Genomic DNA, 23939 nt, shown 5'->3' with positions numbered 1-23939 from the left:
TTTGGGAATTAGGTCCATGGTACACAGACGAGCGGGGGTATAGTAGATTCTGTGCAGGAACTTAACTTGGATTAACATGCACTAATCAAGGGTGATCCTGATCCAAGTCCACGTCCGGTATGTCTGAACCCCATCTTTCAAGAGTCCCATCTCTCTTTTTTTTTTTTTTATTAAATATTTTTATTTGGATTTTCATCTCTTTTCTTATTTAAGAAAAACAAATAAAAAACTAAGCAAAAAGCGATGCAACCTTCCCTCATCCCTCGAGTCTCTCCCATAAATTGGATATATAGATTATCCAACATCCTGAGTAAACAGCAGTAAAAATAGTCCATGGAGTTTTCCATCCTTTCAGATTAACATTGTCCCTTTGAGAATCGTCAGTTGTACTTTCAATGAGCTCAAATCACACTTCTGTCGTAGAATTCCTTTGCGGAATCACGGCTTACTCAATTTGGAATGTTTACAGCCCTCCATATTAATTCTGAATTGATAATGCGCATAAGAAGTTTTTCACACTGACACGAGGTTCAGCATGCATAGCTTCCTCAATTCTAACTTTAATGATCGGCCTGTAGCCTATTTTAAGAGTTTAACAAATCCGCCCATCTGGGCAGGTCAAAGATTACATAGATACAACGTATTGTTTAATTATTGGATAAGCATCTTGCAATTCTTCCATCCTCCGGTCATCTGTGATTGGCCATCAGGTGGTGGATGAAATGAGTGGGTTGTCTTGGAGCCACGTGGGGTTCCTTCGATATGATTGGATGTTACATCATGAACTATAAATTGCACAATCCTCCCATGTTATTTGCATACGTTTCCAGTAAAATTGCTTGGGTAATTTCTGCGGTTGTCCATGTCTGGGTTACTGTCCTCCAAAATTGCAAACAGATGGAAAATGTAACGTGTTTATACTATATATTATCTTGTCAGCGTTTTGAGAACAGAAGTTTCATGTTGGCTTCCCCATGTCAGCAGAGTTATGAGAAAACAGATACTTCATTGCCTAATAGTATTGTGTAATTGTAAGAATATTGTATTTATAGCAAGCCAGAAAGCAAATATGTGTATAGAATGTTAAATTGACAACTGTCTACTGCCAAGGCCCACCGATCCAAAATATAGAAATACTGGACTTCCACCACAGACCCCCCTTGAAACTATCTGTTTCACTAAACTCGCCCTGCTCCGTCCCACCCCAATTCCCCACCGCTGACCCTAGACTCGCATTGTGTTGTACACTGGAGCTATTGCTGTCATGGGGGTATAGGATGGTTCGACATCATCACATTCTGGATCCATGATGACGACGGTTGCGCTGACAGTGGGCTTTTTGTTGGACGTCGTAGTGGGACAGGTGGACCAGGCAGTCATCAGGGTCGGAATACACTGTATGCAACAACAAACAGAAATTAGGATGACTATAAAGGTGACAAATATAATCAGGTTAGGAGAGGTGCGACTTTCACTATTTCAGGTAAACTCTGCATAACTTGTATAGAACCCCGCCTTCTTGACGTTACCTCGATTCATCAACAAGAGTGTAGAATCAGGACTATCTAATAACTGATCAACATGACTGAACCCCTGTCTTATTAGTAAGTGCATTATCATATATATTAGTCTGGAAGGAAAGAGCTACAAGGTGATTATTCCCACTTCCCTTTTCCAGAGGCGGCAAGGTAACAGGACCAGGGGCGTTGTAACACCGGCATGTTGCGTGGACATAAGCAGAGTGCACTGCAGATGAAATAAAGCAAAATCTTAGCGAAAACCTATCACAGTGTTCTAAATACACAATGTTTCAAAACTTATTTTCCTATATTTTTCCCTTCTCCTGTTAGGTACCTAACTGAGGAAAACAGACTAAGGTTAGCTCTTTTTAGTTAGTGCGCTCAGCCTCTTAATGGCAACTGTGTTTTTACCTGTGGGTCACGTTTTGTCTGGAATGTAGGTACAAGTCTCCCCTATCATCTTACAGACACTCCCTTTTTTGGCTAAAATCGTACCTAGTGCCATTCTATTTTGAAAAGTCGTAGTCGAGGTAAGTTCTATTGGTCGACTAGTCCCTATAAGGCGTCTCTAGTATAATTTATAAACCGCTGTTAATTATAACAAACAAATTAATCCAGTCAACATTTATTTACCCTAATGATCGGGAAAATGGACTCGAATCTAGTTTTAACTTGGTTTCTAATTTTTAAAACTTGTCAGGTACCCCCCTTGGCTATCATATGATGTCAATGTATACGTGTAGATCAAAACTATCACCAGGAGCCTCTCTTCTCACTCTAATGTGTTGTACTAGAAGTACATACTAGTAGTGTGCACAGGTCCGCACGGCGTGGGACTCCCTAATCTTCACCCACACCATTGTCCCTCCTGGAGATAGTCCTAATGGTGAACACGTCCAGGTCGCCTCACCCTCGCGTCAGGGTTTTCCCACTGCCCGTAAGTCCCTACTCCTAAAGGGGGAGGGATCCCTACCTCACCTCAGAAGGAGGCCATGGATTCCCTGGGCTTATTTCCGGGCATCCATACCCTCTATCTGTACGAGTTAACACCCCACAGGGTGTGCCCTCGCCGGAACCTAAGGTCTTCTGCACTTTCCCTAGGCAAATGGGAAGTCCACTGACAGTCCATCTTATGAGACTGAGGCAGGCGCAGTACTGGTACATTTCTCCATTCTTCTGGTAACGTACCTGGTTGGCATTATCGGAACTGGCTCTTCATCTTTTTCAAACAAGGGAAACATTGGTCACATTAAAGGGAGAATACACGTACAGGAAATTACATACCCCACCTCTTTCCGCGAAAATCATATCCACGGCCACTCTATTTTGGAACGCCATGGATGCAGTGGGCCCTAATTGGTCAGCTAACCCTTGCAAAGCATATCTGGTGTAGTTTACAAACCTCTGCTGATTGTACGAGATATAATTCATCCAATCTACATTATTATTAACAGTGACAAAAGCAAATGAGGAATCAAAACCTGCTTTAACCTGATCTCTAGAATTAAATTAATCTCGCTCCCCCTTGGCACTCCTATTACATCTATGTGTACATGTGGATCAAAGTTACCACCTGGAGCGTCAACGTCTCTCTTAGCATGATGCGGTGTTGGATTCTCACCCTTAGTGTAGGATTCATATTGCACATTTGATTGTATTAATTTGTTCTGAAACACGGGGCTAGTGTACAGTAGTCAAAGGTGTGTGTTGGAGGAATTGTACCACATTATAGCATGTAAAGGATATTAGTTTTTTCAGTGCGAAGTGTGGATCCAAGTGGGTTTTCCTTTGAGCTTGACTGCAGTTGGGGTGGTGAACAACATCTGGTAGGGACATTCAAACAGGGTTTCTCTCGGGCAGAAACACCACTCTTAAACTTTTCCACATAGACCCTGTCACCTGGTTTTAGATTGTGACACTCATCTGTAGGACCTGGGGAAAAGCAGAGTCTGCAGAATGCATTACTAACAATTCCTTGGAGAGGCCTATGACAAGATTAACAAGAAAATCATTCCCCAAATTCAGCTACTGTGGCATGTATCCTCCTAAGGAAAAGAAAAACTAATGAAAGACACTCAATTCAAAATTTACCCATTTTCTCTATTGCCTTTCGTATCTACTTTCCCACTACTCCGTGGATGGTAGGGTGTGTGAAAAGCCTGAAATATACCCAAAACAGACATGATGTGTTGCATTATTTCACCTGTGAAGTGTGTACCTTTGTTCGACTCAACCACTTCTGGTACCCCATATCTGCAGATTACCTCATTCATGAATTTCTGTGTGGTTATCTGCTCATTTACCTTAGTATCCGGGTGGGCCTCCAACCTGAAAAAGACTCGAGCAACAACAAGCACATATTCATACTCCCCAACAGGTGTGAGCTGAATGTGGTCAAATTGGCAATCTCTGAAATGCGTAGAGTGGTCAAGGCAAGTGTTATATGGCCACCTTACTTCTGTCCAGACTCGCATATGGCAAAGATCATGCTAACTGGACAAATGATGCAGCAGCTACAGAGAACCCAGGTGTCACCCATTCTTGTTCAGTGTCGCCGTCATCGCTGCTTTCGATTCTGTATACCAGCTGGGCCATCATGGGGAACAGGGACCTCTGTAGGCAAGTTCTGTTGATTGTTCGCCATACGCCGTCCTGTGCTGTCGCTCCCGTATTTTAGCCCATCTGCTTTCCTTCCTCGTTGACTTGTAACTGTAAAGTTCTTGACATATCAAAGTCCAAAGTCTTATCAAAGTCCAAAGGTTTTATCAAAGTCCAAAGGTTTCATCAAAGTCCAAAGTCTTATCACTGACTCATGCTGTCAGTATCTATTCTTCTTTCTTCCACGGCTTGAGGGCCGCTGCCTTTGCTGTGTTGTCGGCGAGGGTGTCATCTCTCGCTTCTCCGTTGTAGAAATCGGTGTGGATTCTCCATTGCCAGGTAGTAGTAGTAGGGTTTCCATGAGACTCTGCACCGCTGCACCATTCTTAATTGGCTGTCCTACTGAGATAACAAGCTGTCTGGCCTTCCATATTGGGCCATAATCATGAGCTATGCCAAATGCATTGCAGGAGTCAGTGTAAAGAGTTGCCGACTTACCTTCTACCACTCCACACGCCTCAGTGAGGGCCTCCGGTTCCGCTTCTTGCCCTGAGACATGCGGAGGCAGAGCTTCTGCGTTTAGGACATCTTGTTGTGTGACCTCTGCATATCTGGTTCGGAATCATCAATCCTCACCCTGATACCATCTACAAAAGAAAACTCAAAATATGAATCACTAACGGTGTGTACATCACTACAATAATGCTATTTAAAAAATAGCTGATCTGCCATACTCAGATCACCTATGCCTCCCCTCCCCCGTTTGAACCTGAATACCTGATTAAAAGAAGAGTGGCCGGATTCAAGGTATTACAACATTGGGAAGAAATATTGGGGGAGGCATGGAAAGGGCACATTGTAGCCGGATCTAATAGGCCAGAGATAAGTGCTTGGGTTGCACTTGCATGAGTATGTTCTGGGTGTCATATGGGGTGTGGACCACTAGGGGGTAGTCCAATACCATCTTAGAAGATTTGTCAACCATTGCCTGTACTGCTGCCACCGCAAAAGCAGATGAGGGAGCTCCTCAAGTCACTGGATCCACCCTCATGGCTGTGGTTGTCCTTCGTGCTTTTGTGTCAATACTGTCATATGGCCGGCAGTATGAAACAAGGCCCAGAAAGGTGCGGAATTTGGCAACGGGTGTATGTACAGGTATGGCCTGCAGAACTTGGTTAATCCTTGGAGGCCTCCAGGCCTTACAGCCTTCTGCAAGAGAAATTAACAGTGAAATTGTGGCCGGTTGGCAGTTTTTTCCAAAGCATCAGCACACAGCACCTAACATGTGTGGCTGACCCTTCACCCCTTTTTTTTTTTTTTTTTTTTTTATCTAGGGGGATACTGTTTGACCCAGGGGTGTGTATCTGGGTCTCGTATATATTATCATGGTCGCTACATTCAATTTCCCTATGCCTGTCTTGTGGGTGTCCCATAATTTGTCAGGAACCGTGGAAAGCTGAGTTTGAGACAGGAGGGAAAACAAAAAAAACAAAAACTTTTTCTTCTGGCTATCTATGATTCTTACCCCCTCCTTGGATAAGAGACGTGTTCTTGCATCATCTAGCTCCACCCCTCTGAGTGTGGCTAATCACTTACTTCCTTATTCCCTCATTTAATGTTTGGCAGTCCTTGGGTACACATCACAACTCAATAAAGATAAAGTCTTATGCACCACACAATTTACATTTTACAAATTACGGGTCAATCTGCCCCGTTCCTCCTGTGGATACCTGGCCTTATCGTTACCTGCTTGTTTCCTCTTCCTTAGCTTCTCTACCGTCTCTTACTCCCTGTAGTTTATTTATTTATTTTATATTGTCTGTGAATATACGTTACTTGTGCTGGGACTACAGGGCAAGTAACTTCCTCTTTTTAAGTCTCCCGCTTATGTGACAGCCCAGCGACAGGGAGAACGGCTAATTTTTACTTCTACAACAGTAGACAGTTGTTGTCCCAGACTTCCGGCGACTGGGCAGATGCAGTCTTAGATGCCGGGCATCTCCATCTGATTGGTAATGTACTGCAATTCTCTCTATTCACTAAAATGGTGTCTTTGTGTATTAATACAGACGCCATTGCAGCCCACCTTCTCTTCCTCTTTTTAAGTCTCTTAGGGAAATTCTAACGTCTAATGCATAAATCACATATATTATGTTGTAACTACTGTCACAGCGGTGACCACCTAACATTGTATGTGGTTACAATTGAATTGGGGACTAAACACCTATTGGGGACTTGGCAAACATAGATGTATTTTCTTGTGGGCATGGTGGGGCTACGCAGTCTGTATTCTTAAGAGCCCCCTCAGGATGTGAGTGGCATATAACTTTTTACATTTATGACGGGCGTATGACAAAGATTAGATTCCATAACAAGACATACTAGTAGTTTCAACATCCAATATTAGTTAAATAACTAACAAATGTTACAGCACAAGAATTGCTCCGCTTCTATTAAGAGTTCCACTTCCTCTTTTTAAATGAAGTTAGCAGCTTTTTTTTTTTTCTCTCTAAACAATTACGGGCACAGTTGAGCAGGACTGATACTACTTCTATATGACAGACAAACAAACTATTCCTATATAACAACATGATTATAAAAGTCTCCTCAGACGCCGGACATAATATGCCCCGCCCTAGAGTCTCTAGCATTTCTGTCGCTACACAGTTTATCAATCTACCCTCAGACGGAGGGATCTACTCGTGGACATTTAAACAATAAACAAATATTTGTGGACACACACAAATAGACAGACAATTAGACGGAGCACCAGTACGGCTGGTTTGGTCTAAACTGCCCCTCGGGATACTGTCTGGCAGGCCCCCCTCCTAGGTCTCTTACCAGACTCTAACGGAGCAGCGTTGCCTGTCCAGACGTTTGACCGTTCCCTGACTCTAAGGCTTTAGACTCCAAACCTGACCAGAGCCGGACCACCTAGTCAAACTACCCTGACAGGCCCCCCTGACTCTAAGGCTTTAGACTCCAAACCTGACCCGAGCAGGGGGCCCCTGCGGGGACTTCCTCTCCCTTAAAGCAATTCACTGACCTTGCCAACCGACCAGTACTCTCAAAACGACAGGCATGTAAACATTCCTTTATATCTTATGACAGGTTCTTATCGAGTGATCGAGACTTAAAGAAGTACCTGTCGATCGGGTCCAAATCATTCGGCCTTGACACGGCACATAGGCGAGCTTGAACTTAGCCACACAGGTATAGATAATTAATTTATCTCACCGTGTTCTGATGATATTTTGGGCCCACCAAGTCCAAGGTCGCGTATGTCCGTGTCTTCTGTCCGAATTCTATGGAACCTGTCGATCACTCCCCGTACGGGCCACCACTGTCGTAGAATTCCTTTGCGGAATCACGGCTTACTCAATTTGGAATGTTTACAGCCCTCCATATTAATTCTGAATTGATAATGCGCATAAGAAGTTTTTCACACTGACACGAGGTTCAGCATGCATAGCTTCCTCAATTCTAACTTTAATGATCGGCCTGTAGCCTATTTTAAGAGTTTAACAAATCCGCCCATCTGGGCAGGTCAAAGATTACATAGATACAACGTATTGTTTAATTATTGGATAAGCATCTTGCAATTCTTCCATCCTCCGGTCATCTGTGATTGGCCATCAGGTGGTGGATGAAATGAGTGGGTTGTCTTGGAGCCACGTGGAGTTCCTTCGATATGATTGGATGTTACATCATGAACTATAAATTGCACAATCCTCCCATGTTATTTGCATACGTTTCCAGTAAAATTGCTTGGGTAATTTCTGCGGTTGTCCATGTCTGGGTTACTGTCCTCCAAAATTGCAAACAGATGGAAAATGTAACGTGTTTATACTATATATTATCTTGTCAGCGTTTTGAGAACAGAAGTTTCATGTTGGCTTCCCCATGTCAGCAGAGTTATGAGAAAACAGATACTTCATTGCCTAATAGTATTGTGTAATTGTAAGAATATTGTATTTATAGCAAGCCAGAAAGCAAATATGTGTATAGAATGTTAAATTGACAACTGTCTACTGCCAAGGCCCACCGATCCAAAATATAGAAATACTGGACTTCCACCACATTCAGTGAATACTGTACTTTACCCTTTCCCCATACATGTACCCTTCCCCCTTCCTCCATGTACAACAATGTTATACCATATAGCTAAGGTTATAAATAGAGATGAGTGAGCATGCTCGTTCGAGCATTAGCATCGAAGTACTCGTTACTCGAGCCGAGCACCACGCGGTGCTCGAGAAACTTTTGTCCACCCCCCCTCCCTTTTTTCAATGGAGCCGCGGCTGCTGCTGGCAGCTCCATTGAAAACAATGGTCTGCTGGCACCCCTAATTGTTTTTCATGGAAGGGCTCTACATATAAGCCCTTCCCTGAAAAACAATAATTTTAGTGTTAAAAAAAAAGTACCCTCTGTCTCTGCCATGTCCCCCGCAGGGATGAAGAACACATCTGCCACATGTGGCAGATGTTTCCTTCATCCCTGCTAGTAAAAAGCATTCCCTGCTGCTACATCTGCCACATCTGTGACAGATGCAGCAGAGGATTCTTCAATTTTCTACCACAGCTGTCAGACATGACACCTGTGGTAGAGGATCCTGCTGCCGACACCCGTTAATGAATTTCAAGGAAGGGCTTTAATATAAGCCCTTTCCTGAAAAAACTGAAAAAATAGTGTAAAAAATAAAAAAAAATTGATACTTACCTCCCTTCAGCTGAGGCGCTCAGCCAATCACCCAAAAATACAGTGACTCAGTTTGACCTGTGTTACCTTTTGAATAAGAATGCCTCTAAGATAGGCCTTCATGGCTCCCCATTTAATAATCACATCTGTCGGCCCACAGTTCAATATGAAGTCTTCATCTATTAATACCAATATGTTCGGGCAGTCTATAACATTTAACCAGAATGCATACAGCTTCCATAATGGCCGACCAAGGCTGCATCTGTTTGCATGCTGTATGTCTATCAGCATAGGTGAGTGATATGAAAGTAATCTGGGCAAATATGTGACAGTCAACACACAGTTATGTATCCAAGTATTGACTACTGTCATACCTATCCTCGATAGAGGGTGATACATGCTCCAGTGACAGGAGTAGCATTTCATATCTGGGTTCCTGGTTCACCACAAATCTAATAATAACATAGCTCTCATAAGACGTCCTAATGGAGTTATATCTCCCTCCATCCTCACCCTATCCCGGTAGGGATCAAAAACAGAATCAAAGTCCCCTACCAACAGTACAGGGGTATCTGGTATCTCTGTTATAGATTCTAGTATCTGTCACATAACCCCACTGTTATAAGGTGGCAGAATGTACCGCGAAAAAAGGATGATGGTGTAATTATACAACTTGTGATGTAGACAAATAAACTGCCCATCAAGGTGTATTTTCTGTGCAAAACAGTGGAATGGAATCAAAGGATGAACGAATACGCTCGTTCTAATGATGTTTTTTGGGTGATAATCATTGTGTGTAAATGCTACCATCTGTAGCTTTTTGGCCAAACTATGATTTTTAGTTCAGCATAAAAAACGTCGTTCAGCCGACCAGCTGATAGCAGGGACCACATGTTGTGATTTTTCCCAGGAGCGCTGATAACATTGTTCTGTGGGAGAACAATGGAGCTGTATGCAGATAACAGCTGTTATCTGCATATAGAGAAGGGAGCCTCATTTACATGCAAATGAAGCTAATAAGCTACTAATGAGCATCAGTACCCATTAGTAGTTTATGCAAAATGATTGCTCAAACTGTCATTCAGCAATTAATTTTGAACAAATTTGGAGCGATCATCTCTACGTGTAAATGGGGCTTAAAATGTCTTTGAATAAGTGTGTCTCCTGTAAATGGAGTACTGATGGGTGCTAGTGCTCTACCTCCTGAAATATTGCCAGCCGTTTACCAGGGTCGCTCATTCCGCGTATATTCCAGGAGATGACCATAAATTTCTCAGCCATTTATAAACAAATATATATGTGATGGAGCAAGTAGTCCCTTTCCAGACGACCTCCCAGGCAGGCGATCTCCAGGACACCGAGACATTTAGCTGATCAGATTTGGCTAGTGTACACGAGAGAAAGGGAAAACAAACAAAACATCCCCTAAACTAGAATTTATAAACCTGCGAAAGCCCTAACTGATCTGGGCGCCAGTCCTCCATGAGTTCAGAAGGGGTGAACGGTATAACTTCATAACATGCTTTTATATAATCATTGGCAGTTGAGCGCGGCTCTGCCAGGTATCCCGGGGTTGTATCCCCATTACAATTCTTAGATCATCAGTTACCGCCTGAGTTAGCGTGTCTCTGGGGTGACCACACCAGCTATTGGATTATCAAAAAAATGAGTCTCTGAGTGCTACACCCTGCAATCTGGCAGGATATAACATAGCATATATGTAGGGCACGTAGGCGTCTTTTTATTCCTTGAAATGTTGGGTGTTTTTTCTGGACCTTTGCCAAAAAATTTGGAAAGAATTAAATTTTTGCGCCAATACATCAACCTACCCTCGACATTTGTGCAGTATTGCATCTTGGTCTTTAAAGTGGAGCCATTTAATTAGATTGGACATGGAAGAGCCCCTACCGGGGGCTGTCATGATGGTGCACGATGTGCACTTTCTATTGAGAACATAGTTGACAGAAGGTCTATGCGAATATAATCAATTATCCAGGATCCGAAGTACTCAGTTGGGTTATGGTGGGAGTGCAATGTGATGCAAAGTTTCCCATTTAAAATAAACAATAGGAAACTTTGGCCGATTCTCCGACACAGCTTATAGCCTCACCGGAGGGTCCCTACTTCCCCGAAGCGATGGGAAGTGTTTTTGACACAATAACGTCTCGCATCCATAGGAGAATCACTAGTTTCCTAGCAGGATTTTGGGACGATGTTCATGACCCAATATCGTGGTCGCCAATGTGAAATTAGCCTTAAGGTCATAGGCGAACAATGGAAAAGGATGAAATGGCAAGCACACATGTGGATGGGGCCTAACATCTGGCCATGACTCTTTGTCTTTAAAATGCCTGGAAAATTTTAGTAGTCAATCACTGTCCACAGCAGTGACCTTTTATAGTGATTGGATGCAGCAGTCACATGTCCTGGTCAGCTGCAACCAGGAAGGACACAGGGGTTGTGAAGTAATTTTAAGTAATGGGAAAACACTTTTAAATGTTTCCTCCTAATTATCTCCTGTTATATTATTTTCATTTGGTTTGGTTTTGTGGTTTTTATATTGGTTCATCTTTTCTTCATACAGGCCCCTACATGATGATAGAGGATAACAGAAACAAGATGGCACTAAGTATATTAAATTTCACCCTAGAGATACTCTTCCAGCTTACTGGAAAGGTAAGAGATTCTGATGGTGTCACATTACATCATTCTTATCTATGGTAATAAGAGATGATGTCACTGGAGGGGGGAGAGATTCTGATGATGTCACATTACATCATTCTTATCTATGGTAATAAGAGATGATGTCACTGGAGAGGGGGAGAGATTCTGATGATGTCACATTACACCATTCTTATCTATGGTAATAACAGATTATGTCACTGGAAAGGGGATGGACTCTGGAAATGTCTATAGTGATATTTATTTCTGTCTCCCCATATACAGGACCACACAGTAGTGAAGAAGACGTCTAGTGATGGCTGTCGGGCCCCTGCATGTGATGGATGGGGAAGAACCCTGAGCCCAATCATGTGGCCCCTACCTCACCCCCTGATACATGAGAACATCAATGTACAGAAAATTCTAGAACTCACGAACAAGATGATTGAGCTGCTGACTGGAGAGGTGACGCTGTAGGGAATACTGGGACATTATACAGTAACAGCACTGGAGGCTTCGGGGTAATGACTGTATATTGTGTTGTCAGGTTCCTATAAGGTGTCGGGATGCCGCTGTCTATTTCTCCATGGAAGAGTGGGAGTATTTAGAAGGGCACAAGGATCTGTACAAGGACGCCATGATGGAGACCCGCCAGCAGCTCCTATCACCAGGTAATAGACAGGACTAAATACACGGGGACTTTATTATCTGTATGTAAAGAATGACTTCAGTGTCTGCCTGTGTTTCCTCCAGTTCCATCCAGTAAGAGAAGCCCACCAGAGAGATGTCCCCGTCCTCTTCTTCCACAGGACCATCAGGTAGATGGAGATGTCCCTCTGATCTGTAGAAGGCTGTGAAGCTCTTGTCTTCAGTCTTATTAGATGTCTTCTACTTGTGTGATGAGGCCGGTGGAGATCGCAGGATTACCGCTGACCAGAGACATTACATGTTGTCTGGATCTTCTCCCAGTTTTCTGGCGGTGGAGACTGCTGGTGGGAATAAGGAGCCAACAGGTTGGATTTATATCTATCTGCTCCTTTATGTCCCCCGAGACAAACAGCGGATGTGTCTGGTAGATGCTGATCTCCTCCACTGAGACAACGTGCAGCGTGTCTAGCCATGCCGGATATACATGTGTATGAGGTCCCTGAGGCGTCATTGAGCTGTCATCTAATATATATGTCCGGCTTCTAGACCTGAAGCTACGTGGCTCAGATAACTACTCCTGTCAGGTCATTTTTGTCTGTCCTTTTTGTCTGCCCTGAGGATTAATGATCATTTCACGCAACTTCTCCAACCATCTGCTGACTTTTACGATAATTGTCTCACAGCTTTTGTATCCGGATGAAGATCTGACCAATATTAATACTACAGAGATAAATGTGAGGGGCGATCAGCGGTGTAAAGAAGAGATTCCTACAGGTAACTGCCCAGGTGAGTAGTAACCACTAAATACAGCAGAGAAGAGTCACAGATTCTCCTCGGTCAGCGGCTGCAGATAGTTATGTAGATTTATAAGCTCTGTGATCTGTCAGTTTCTGCTGGATGTTCCCCCATTCAGCCGAAGTACAAACTAAATGCGGATGACATGTGATAACATACGATGGGCATCTATAATATGAGTGTAAAATCCATCTGCAGTCTGGATATATAATATATCTATGTGAACGAGGCCGATTCCTGCATCGTTTGCTGTCAGTACTATTGAGAGAAGAGTATATCCCCAATTTTACAACTAAGGAACCATTAGCTCCTATTAGGCTCCTAGAATCCAGATTGTGGAGACATAGACCCAGATAACAGAAGATTCCTTGGAGGATGGAAGGTTGGTTCTATGAGTTTCAGGAATGCTTCTCTCCAGAGACTGGAAGGAAGAGACCGGGATGCCGGATCATCATTATCATATAACAAATCTCTCTGCAAGCAGGAAAGATTAATATCATCTTAGAAACGTACATGAGGGCTTATTTTTTGATGGACACATTATATGTTGGTACCATTTAATATACAAGCAATATTCAAAGTGTGGAGGGGGTAATGATGTCCAAAAAGAATCCGAATTTAGAAGATAAAGATTAAGTAGTTCTCCTACAGATCTGCTCCAATGGGCTGGGCTGTGCCAGTAAGATGCAAGCTGGAAACCCTTCTAAAGAAGAGCCAAGTGGTGATGATGCTCCAACACTGCCCCGAAGAAGTTATTGAGCGATGCCGTTTCGCTGATTAGTCTGAACCCTTTGATGACACGGGTGGTGACGCAATCAATTCTTTATCTGCTTATATGAAGCTGCTGTTCCACCACCACTGGAGATGAATGGTAGGACGGCACTGGTCCCCTTGTGACTGTGAGCAGTGATGTGGCTAGACTACCCAGTTTGTGTTTAGAGTAGGAGGGACCACATAATGGCCCCATTAGCTGAAATCTGGTATACGCTATGTGGTGGTTGCTGCCCTAGTAGAGAGATCTTGAATTAGCATGAAAAGCGAGGTCATGGTGTCTGTAGTTATCCTGAGAGCAGCCAAAGAAGTGGGCAAGAGGAGTTACCCTCGCACTTCTCCAAAATTTTTGGTTAAGAGCAAGATTGTCTATATGCGCCTGGAGAGGGAGACTCCCTTCTTCATGAGACAGCTGCAGATGGAATGGCTGCAGTTAAAGTCAACCAGGCCAAACAGAAACACACCTCAGCACTCCTATACATTTAATACCTGAATAAAACTACACAATTATTGTTTATACTACCCGCATGAAAATGCAGGGCTCTTAGCTCATATTTTGTTTAAAACATGTGGGCCCATCCACAAAATCAAGGTTAAACTTATTGGATAAATTCCAATATTTTTAAGTACAATAAAAAAAGTGTAAAAATCACCAGATAGAAGCAGAAAGCACTTACTTGGAGGAGGGGTCTGATAGCATTTACAGACCCCCCAGTGATGATGCCAGGGGGTAATTTCAAAAGGGTCCTTTATTTTTACAAAGGTAGACAAGCATACAGCAGGGTAGCATGCTGGGAGGGCACTCCATTATTAGATAGAGTAATAGAGCATCCTCCCATGGAGACGGGAAGATGGAGGAAGTGGGCCGGTGCTTTCAGCCTCCCCGGGTCGCATAGTAACGTTTTCTGTAACAGCTCAGCTGTATTCAGCAATTCCAGCAACCTGATTGATTCTGATTCACAATTCCAGCAACCTGATTGGTTGTTTAGGTTGGCTGATTCAACCTGATTGGTTGTTAGGGCTGAGCTGTTACAGAAATTGTTAATATGACTGTGGGACTGCTTGCAGTGGGTTCCCCGCACTACTGGATTCCCCCCCCCCCCCCCTCCCTGTCACTTTGGAACTTCTATCCCTCCCCTCTCTCCTTCTCTCTGAGCAAGTGGAACACAGACCCTTACAGGACAGGCAGCGTCTGCAGCCGGGTACCCCACCCGTTTCTTTTGAATTTCTGGCACTCTGCCGCCCAGTACATAAAGGCTTCTCATAACCAGGTATGTTCTGCTCAAAAAAAGGGGTTTTAACCCCCAAACCACGTTGCATGCTACCCTGCTGTGTGTTTGTTTATTTTTGTTAAAATAAAGGACCCTTTTGAAATTACCCACTACCTCTGGCATCATCACTGCTTTTTGCTTTTAACTGTGAATACTTCTATATGGTGATCTGAGTGCAGGATTTATACACATTTTTAATTGTACTTTTGCTTCACTGAGCCCCAAGCACCCCTAGACAGTCTGCTTTACATGAATTACAAGGTCTCTAGATTGTATACTCCAGGCTCACGGGGATTTTAGGTGTGATGGCTATTACCTATTCAGGTTCAGCTGCTTACACCAGGTAAGCTCCTCCCCCCTTTTTTCTTTTTTTTATTCTCCTATCCCACCTGATTGTGACCCACTGAGACTGAGGCACTGTCCTATTCACACTGTGTTTTTCCTCTTAATTTTTAAAGACATCTCTTTTAGACCAAAAAAGCCTTAACATTTATTTTCAATGTAACCAAATAGCCAGATATCCTGGTTTACTACTCCCCTCTACCTTGGTTTGTAAGGAAGTGCATGTACCTCTCAGGTAAGTGTGTGAGACATATAGTAACATAGTATGTTAGGCTGAATGAAGACAATGTCCATCTAGTTTAGCCTGTTTCAACCTCCTTGTTGATCCAGAGGAAGGCAAAAAACCCCAAGAGGCAGAAGCCAAATAACCCTTTCAGGGGAAAAACTCCTTCCCGACTCCTTGATGACAGTCAGAATATTTCCTGGATCAACCTCTAATAGTTTCTACCTGTCTGTAAGACCCGGATCAACAACCCGCTGGTTACCTAATGTGTATATCCTGTAAAATCATTGCGCTCTAGAAAGACGTCTAGTCCCCTCTTAAACTCCTCTATGGATTTTACCATCACTACATCCTCAGGCAGAGTTCCACAGTCTCACTGCTCTTACAGTAAAGAACCCCCTTCTGCATTGGTGATGAAACCTGCTTTCTTTTAGACGTAGAGGATGCCCTCTTGTTACCAATGCAGTCCTCGGTATAAACAGATCATGGGAGAGATCCTTGTATTGTCCCCTCATGTATTTATACATAGTTATTTGATCACCGCTTAGCCGTCTTTTTTCTAGACTAAATAATCCCAGTTTTGATAGCCTCTCTGGGTATTCCAGTCCTCTTACTTCATTTATTAGTTTAGTTGCCCTTCTTTGGACCCCTTCAAGCATTGCTACATCTTTTCTGAGCACCGGTGACCAGAACTGTGCGCAGTATTCCATGTGAGGCCTGACAAGTGCCTTATATAGTGGGAGGATAATGTTCTCGTCCTTCGCCCCTATACCTCTTTTAATGCACCCCAAGACTTTATTTGCTTTTGCAGCAGCTGTCTGGCATTGGTTGCTCCAGTTAAATCTATAATCCACTAGTACCCCCAGATCTTTTTCCATTTCACTTTTCCCTAGCTGTTCCCCATTTAGTGTATATTGGTGACATCCATTTCTCCTGCCCATGTGCATAACCTTACATTTGTCAACATTGAACTTCATTTGCCATTTTTATGCCCAAGCCCCCAGCTTATCTAGGTGCATTTGTAGCCGTACATTGTCCTCCATTGTATTAATTGTCTTTATAGATCTTCGCTGAGCATTTACTAGCAGCATGGTGACATATGAATCTATGAAGATGGAGGCTTCACCACAGAAGGGAAAAACTGCAAGATAACAGCTTAGTGGCAGAACATCATCATCTACTGGTCCTCGATCTGAGGTCTACTGCTAGATTGCGAACTGATTACTAATTTCTGTCTAATTGCATTTTGCTATGTGATTTGTAATTTATATATAAATGTTCTGAAGTATCAATTTCATTTTACTTATGGTCAATAATAGTAAAATCAGCTTTATTCTTGGCAGATGATGGTACCAGGAGCTCAGAGGAACATCTGATATCTGCAGATTTTAAAGGAGATGATAATGGTAGACAAAATACATATAAAGAACCTGCCATTATCCCAAATATACCTTCAGTCCTTGACGGCAAAAATCCATCATCAAGTGCTCTTATACAGCTCCCATCTTCTGATCCATCACAAACTGATAAGCAGAAGAAAAGTCACAGAAGACAAGAACATCAAAGAGCTCATAGAGGAGAGAAGCCGTATTCATGTTCAGAATGTGGCAAATGCTTTACTAGGAAAGCAAATTTGATTGAACATCAGAGAATTCACACAGGAGAGAAGCCATTTTTATGTTCAGAATGTGGGAAATGTTTTACTAGCAAACCAAGTCTTGTTGCACATCAGAGAAGTCACACAGGGCAGAAGCCATTTTCATGTTCAGAATGTGGGAAATGTTTTACTAGCAAATCAAATCTTGTTGGACATCAGAAACGTCACACAGGGCAGAAGCCAGTTTCATATTCAGATTGTGGCAAATGTGTTACTAGCAAAGCAAAACTTGTAATGCATCAGAGCAGTCATACAGGAGACAAACCATTTTCATGTTCAGACTGTGGCAAATGTTTTACTACCAAAGCACATCTGGTAATACATCAGAGAAATCACACAGGAGAGAAGCCATTTTCATGTTCAGAATGTGGGAAATGTTTTACTAGCAAAGGAGAACTTGTTAGACACCAGAGAACTCACACAGGAGAAAAACCATTTTCATGTTCAGAATGTGACAAATGTTTTGTTAGAAAAACACATCTTGTTATACATCAGAGACGTCACACAGGAGAAAGGCCATTTTCATGTTCAGATTGTGGGAAATGTTTTACTAGCAAAGAATATCTTATTGCACATCAGAAAATTCACGCAAGAGAGAAGGCATTTTCATGTTCAGAATGTGGGAAATGTTTTACTAGTAAATCACATCTTTTTATACATAAAAGAAGTCACACAGGAGACAAGCCAATTTCATGTTCAGAATGTGGGAAATGTTTTTACAGGAAATTAGATCTTGTAACACATCAGAGAACACACACAGGAGAGAAACCATTTTCATGTTCAGAATGTGGGAAATGTTTTACTAGCAAAGCACAACTTGTTAGACACCAGAGAATTCACACAGGAGAAAAGCCATTTTCATGTTCAGATTGTGGCAAATGTTTTAGTAGCACAGGAGAACTTGTTAGACACCAGAGAACTCACACAGGAGAAAAACCATTTTCATGTTCAGAATGTGACAAATGTTTTGTTAGAAAAACACATCTTGTTATACATCAGAGACGTCACACAGGAGAAAGGCCATTTTCATGTTCAGATTGTGGGAAATGTTCTACTAGCAAAGAATATCTTATTGCACATCAGAGAATTCACACAAGAGAGAAGGCATTTTCATGTTCAGAATGTGGGAAAAGTTTTACTAGTAAATCACATCTTGTTATACATAAAAGAAGTCACGCAGGGGACAAGCCATTTTCATGTTCAGACTGTGGCAAATGTTTTACTACCAAAGCACAACTGGTAATGCATCAGAGAAATCACACAGGAGAGAAGCCATTTTCATGTTCAGAATGTGGGAAATGTTTTACTAGCAAAGGAGAACTTGTTAGACACCAGAGAACTCACACAGGAGAAAAGCCATTTTCATGTTCAGATTGTGGCAAATGTTTTAGTAGCAAAGGAGAACTTGTTAGACACCAGAGAACTCACACAGGAGAAAAACCATTTTCATGTTCAGAATGTGACAAATGTTTTGTTAGAAGAACACATCTTGTTATACATCAGAGACGTCACACAGGAGAAAGGCCATTTTCATGTTCAGATTGTGGGAAATGTTTTACTAGCAAAGAATATCTTATTGCACATCAGAGAATTCACACAAGAGAGAAGCCATTTTCATGATCAGAATGTGAGAAAGGTTTTGCTAGAAAAACACAGCTTGTTATACATCAGAGAATTCACACAGGACAGAAGCCATATTCATGTTCAAAATGTGGGAAATGTTTTACTAGTAAATCACATCTTGTTATACATAAAAGAAGTCACACAGGGGACAAGCCAATTTCATGTTTAGAATGTGGGAAGTGTTTCTACAGGAAATTAGATCTTGTAACATATCAGAGAACTCACACAGGAGAGAAACCATTTTCATGTTCAGAATGTAGGAAGTGTTTTTACAGGAAATTAGATCTTGTAACACTTCAGAGAATTCACACAGGAGAAAAGCCATTTTCATGTTCAGATTGTGGCAAATGTTTTAGTAGCAAAGGAGAACTTGTTAGACACCAGAGAACTCACACAGGAGAAAAGCCATTTTCATGTTCAGATTGTGGCAAATGTTTTAGTAGCAAAGGAGAACTTGTTAGACACCAGAGAACTCACACAGGAGAAAAGCCATTTTCATGTTCAGATTGTGGCAAATGTTTTAGTAGCAAAGGAGAACTTGTTAGACACCAGAGAACTCACACAGGAGAAAAACCATTTTCATGTTCAGAATGTGACAAATGTTTTGTTAGAAGAACACATCTTGTTATACATCAGAGACGTCACACAGGAGAAAGGCCATTTTCATGTTCAGATTGTGGGAAATGTTTTACTAGCAAAGAATATCTTATTGCACATCAGAGAATTCACACAAGAGAGAAGGCATTTTCATGATCAGAATGTGAGAAAGGTTTTGCTAGAAAAACACAGCTTGTTATACATCAGAGAATTCACACAGGACAGAAGCCATATTCATGTTCAAAATGTGGGAAATGTTTTACTAGTAAATCACATCTTGTTATACATAAAAGAAGTCACACAGGGGACAAGCCAATTTCATGTTTAGAATGTGGGAAGTGTTTCTACAGGAAATTAGATCTTGTAACACATCAGAGAACTCACACAGGAGAGAAACCATTTTCATGTTCAGAATGTAGGAAGTGTTTTTACAGGAAATTAGATCTTGTAACACTTCAGAGAATTCACACACGGGGGAGAGACCCTTTTCATGTTCAGATTGCGGCAAATGTTTTATTGACAAATCAAATTTTGTAACGCACCAGAAAATTCACACTGGGGAGAAATCAGTTTCATGTTCAGAGTGTGAGAAGTGTTTTTTAACTAAATCAGATCTTGTTAGACATCAAAGAACTCACACAGGAGAGAAGCCATTTTCATGTTCAGAATGTGGGAAAAGGTTTACTAGGAAATCACGAGTTCTTAAACATTTAAGAACTCACACAGAAAAGTAACTATTTTTTTAATAAACTAATCTAATTAGCAAATGCTACAAGAAAATGAATACAAAAAGATGACCTCATTACAGTATCTTTTTTAGCTCCTTGGTGACCAAACCTGTTTGCGTCTTAATGAGCAGGCCAAATTTTGAAAATATGACACGTGTCACTTTGACATAAAATAAAGGTTTTGCATATCCAAGTAATTCTGACGTTGTTTTTTCGCCACATGTTGTACTTCATTTAGGAGGTAAAATAGACCTATAAAATTTTTGTATATTTAATAAAAGCGCCAAAATTGGGAAAGTTTTGAAAGAATTGTCATTTTTTCACATTTTGAACTCGATATGTATAAACATACTGTACACATTTTTGATAAGATATATATTTCCATCTGTTTACTTTATTCTGGAAGCACTATGGAAAAATGTTAGTGTTTTTTTTTTAACCATTTGGGAGACATACAAATTAAAAATTAATTATTAACTTTTTGAGGTATATTTTGTCTTCCTACACCAAGCCAAGATTGCAAAGTCTCATAGGTGTCAAAATGATAGAAACCCCCACAATTGACCTCATTAAAAATAAAATACACCCCTAAATATATTCACTGAAGGGTGTCATGATTATTTTGACACCACGGTTTCTTTTCAGGAGTTAATGCAATTTAGAGAAGAAAAAATAAAATTTCATATTTTTGCAAATATGTCATTTTAAATATGGTTGTTTTTTTATAGTGCACATGAAAATGAGGATTTGCACCCCAAAATGGATATCCCTGTTTGTCCTGTGTTCAGAAACATACCTATTGTGGCCCTAATCTTATGTCTGTATGCACAATGGGGCCCAGACCAAGAGGAGCAGCCGGTGACTTTCAGAACAGAAATTTTGCTTAAAGGTGTTTTAGCCCCATTGCCCACTTGTAGAGCCCTTGAGCGGCCAAATTCATCTAGGGATGTACTGCATATTTTGATTCCACCGTTTTTGAATGAATCTAAGCAAAGCAGTAGGGTAAAAATTAAGATTTTCATTTTTGGGACAATTATGTCCTTTTTAAAACACTTTTTTGTACAGCACACATTTTTATGAAGACTTACACCCCAAAATGGATTTTCCTGTTTGTCCTGTGTTCAGAAACTTACCCTTTGTAGCCCAATGTACTTACAGGACACATGGCTAGGCCTTTAATGGAAGGAACACCCACTGGATTTTAGGGCACAACTGAATAAATTTCAGGCCCCATTGCTCACTTGTGCAGAAAAAAATTGACTCCCTAAAAATAACTTCGCCACCCTCCTTTGGCATTTTATAAATCTTAGATAAAAATAATAACGTTAAACTGTGTGGTATGTCTCAAAACAGGGCTAATTACAGAGGCCTGGTTAGGATGGGCAGATGTGGCAATAAACCGGGTATCTCTACTCCACCCATGCTTGCTGTAAACCCAACAATTTTTCAGTCTAAATTCAGTCAGAAGATAGGCCGAACTTAGGAAATAACTATCACCACAACACACTGGATGTGATCCATAGTTTTCCATTTATTGATTTGCAGGCAGCAGCTTTTATAGAGGCACATGCTTTGATTACAATAATTCAAATTTATTATAATTCATTTATTACCATTGGTCGATAAAAAATAAACATAATATGAATATTAACCCCTTAAGGACCAGGTTGTTTTGTACCTTAAGGACCAGACACTTTTTAGGGATTTTACCCATGTGGCGGTTTTACTGCTCCATTTTTTTCCTTTAGCTACCAAAATTATTTTTGATGCATTTTTTTCCCGTGACATATAGGACTTTTTAAAAATCTTTTTCACTGACTTTTTTCCCCGTTTTTTAGTTTTATTGGGGCTAAAATGCTAAAAAATTATTTTTTTAAACATTTATAATTTTTTTTTAAATTATTTTTATATTTACACTAAAATAAAGTATGGGAATGGGTTCCTCTATTTGTTTCAGACATTTTGATATATAATATGTATGGTTTTAGTTTACAGGGCGCATACGGCGACGGTTTTTGTTGGCGTTTGCTTTGTGTTATTCTCTTTCTTATGTATGTATTGTTGTTTTATTCTGTAATTGTATTTTACTTATTTATGTAATTATGTTTTTTTACTATCTGTGTCCCCCATGACATCATATAAGACCTCCGGGGGACATTCATTTTTTTTTTTCTTTATTTGACACTTTCCCACTGTAGCTAGGGCGTCCATAGGAGCCCTAGTTACAGGGGAAAGCAACCCCTGTGGTGACATTAGTCACCTGCAGAGCTACCAGAATCTAGTCTGACCCTCCAGCTCTGCAGTAGCAGGAAATTCCGGGAGGTCACATGATCCCCGAGGCTCCCGTAGTGAAAGACATCTTACTTTCACTTTCCCCACACAGTGCTCATTGAGCACTGTATATCGGGGAAGCAGAAGGCAGGAAGGGTTAAAAACCCCTCCTGCCTTCTGCTCAGGGTTATCAGCTGTCCCTAACAGCTGATAACCCGTTCCTGCCTCTGATTGATTGCAGAGGCAGGAGACTTAGAGCACAGCCGTAATTTTACTATGGGCAGTGCTCTAAGCCCAGGACCAGCCGCCGTAAATGTACGGTGGCTGGTCCTAAACGGGTTAAAGATAAAAAAGTTAACGTCTAAAATGCCAGGCAACCACACACAAGGTCGGTAGAATCATACATGATTAGTTTCTCAAAACATAAAACTACAGTTATGGTAATAATTTGTTTAGAGAGAATATTTTGGAACATATGTGGACAGTGAGAAACATGTCTTCTCGACCCGCCGGCCAGTTTAAAGGCTGCATAGCTATCTTCTGCAGCTCTGGCTTTGGTTATTCACTCAAGGCTTTATAAGGCTACCTGACAAAAAATGGCTGTGCATAGAATAGAACATGGATTCATATTCATTTCACTAACAGTCCCCCCTATTGCGGCTGCTTCATCATGCTATATAGCCCCTCCCCTCCCCATACTGTTAACAACATGACCTCTACCCTCATCCCAAAAACTTGAGCTAACCACTACTGAATGATGTTATTGAATGGCTGTGATTTGCTAATGCAGCACGGGCTTTCATTGGCTGACGCCTTGCTGAGTTAGCCAATGAGAGCATTAGCTTTCTGGAGGTAGGGCATTCAAGCCCCACATCCAGAAAGTAATGCTCTGTCGGCAAGGAGGAGGGAGCGACAGCCTGCAGCAGCGCCGCGGGAGGTGAGTATTGATTTTTTTCCTACACCATATTCCCGGCGTATAAGTCGACAGTTGGGAGGTCGCCTTATACGCCCAGTCGTCGTATACGCCAGAAAATACAGTATACCATTTAAACAGAAAAAAGTGGGGTCTAGATAGTACTAGACCAGAGGCACACCTCTAGATATGTCTCAGAGTAAGTGCATACATCCTCCTCTCCTGTTTAGAAAGGCACCAGAAAGATGTGTATGCTTATTTCATTTTGTTTCAGCTTGTACCTATAGGTACCATGTTTCTCCGAAAAAAAGACCCCATCTTATATTATTTTTTCCCCAAAAGAGACACTAGTTCTTATTTTTGGGGGTGTCTTATCATATTTACTTACCAGGCTTGGTCCAGGTCCCTCCCTCTGCTCTCCACAGCTCCAACACGCTTTCCGAAGTCCTCGGCCGCTCATACAACATCACTTCCTGGCTACGGGATTCCAATGCGATGGCTGTGATTGGTTTATCCAGTACAGCATTCATTGGCTGAGCAGTGGGGGAAGAATTAATCATCAGCCATCACGTTATAAAGCCGGGAATTGTGAATTGGCTGAGCCGTGGCCTATCACAGCCATC

The 23939-nt window shown here is 41.6% G+C and overlaps 3 protein-coding genes across 3 annotated transcripts in view; all 3 read left to right on the top strand.

Moving 5' to 3' along the window:
• Positions 1-23939, top strand: part of LOC136629088 (zinc finger protein 585A-like) — a 343652-nt gene that overhangs the window by 166552 nt on the left and 153161 nt on the right. The window contains exon 8 of the mRNA XM_066605206.1: positions 11401-11492. Coding sequence (XP_066461303.1) covers positions 11401-11492 — 92 coding nt within the window. The remainder of the gene's footprint in view (positions 1-11400; positions 11493-23939) is intronic.
• LOC136627179 (oocyte zinc finger protein XlCOF7.1-like) lies at positions 12002-18808 on the top strand. The gene is made up of 4 exons (XM_066602114.1): positions 12002-12014; positions 12213-12295; positions 12809-12911; positions 16871-18808. The coding sequence occupies exons 1-4, from the start codon at positions 12002-12004 to the stop codon at positions 18802-18804; spliced, it is 2133 nt and encodes a 710-aa protein (XP_066458211.1). The 3' UTR covers positions 18805-18808.
• On the top strand, positions 18805-20419 carry LOC136627178 (oocyte zinc finger protein XlCOF22-like; the record flags this gene model as incomplete). The annotated part of the gene is made up of 1 exon (XM_066602113.1): positions 18805-20419. A coding segment is annotated over one exon (756 nt), but the record flags the coding sequence as incomplete, so codon positions are not given.

The sequence above is a fragment of the Eleutherodactylus coqui genome, chromosome 5, assembly GCF_035609145.1.
Source record: "Eleutherodactylus coqui strain aEleCoq1 chromosome 5, aEleCoq1.hap1, whole genome shotgun sequence".
In the NCBI taxonomy this organism is placed as follows: Eukaryota; Metazoa; Chordata; class Amphibia; order Anura; family Eleutherodactylidae; genus Eleutherodactylus; species Eleutherodactylus coqui.
Note: the sequence above shows the minus strand (reverse complement) of the source record. Positions and strands in the feature narration are given on the sequence as shown.

Coding starts and splice junctions, on each gene's coding strand:
- LOC136627179 (XM_066602114.1), top strand. Junction 12,296..12,808: donor TTCTTCCACAGGACCATCAG/GTAGATGGAGAT, acceptor ATTGTCTCACAG/CTTTTGTATCCGGATGAAGA. Junction 12,912..16,870: donor TCCTACAGGTAACTGCCCAG/GTGAGTAGTAAC, acceptor TATTCTTGGCAG/ATGATGGTACCAGGAGCTCA.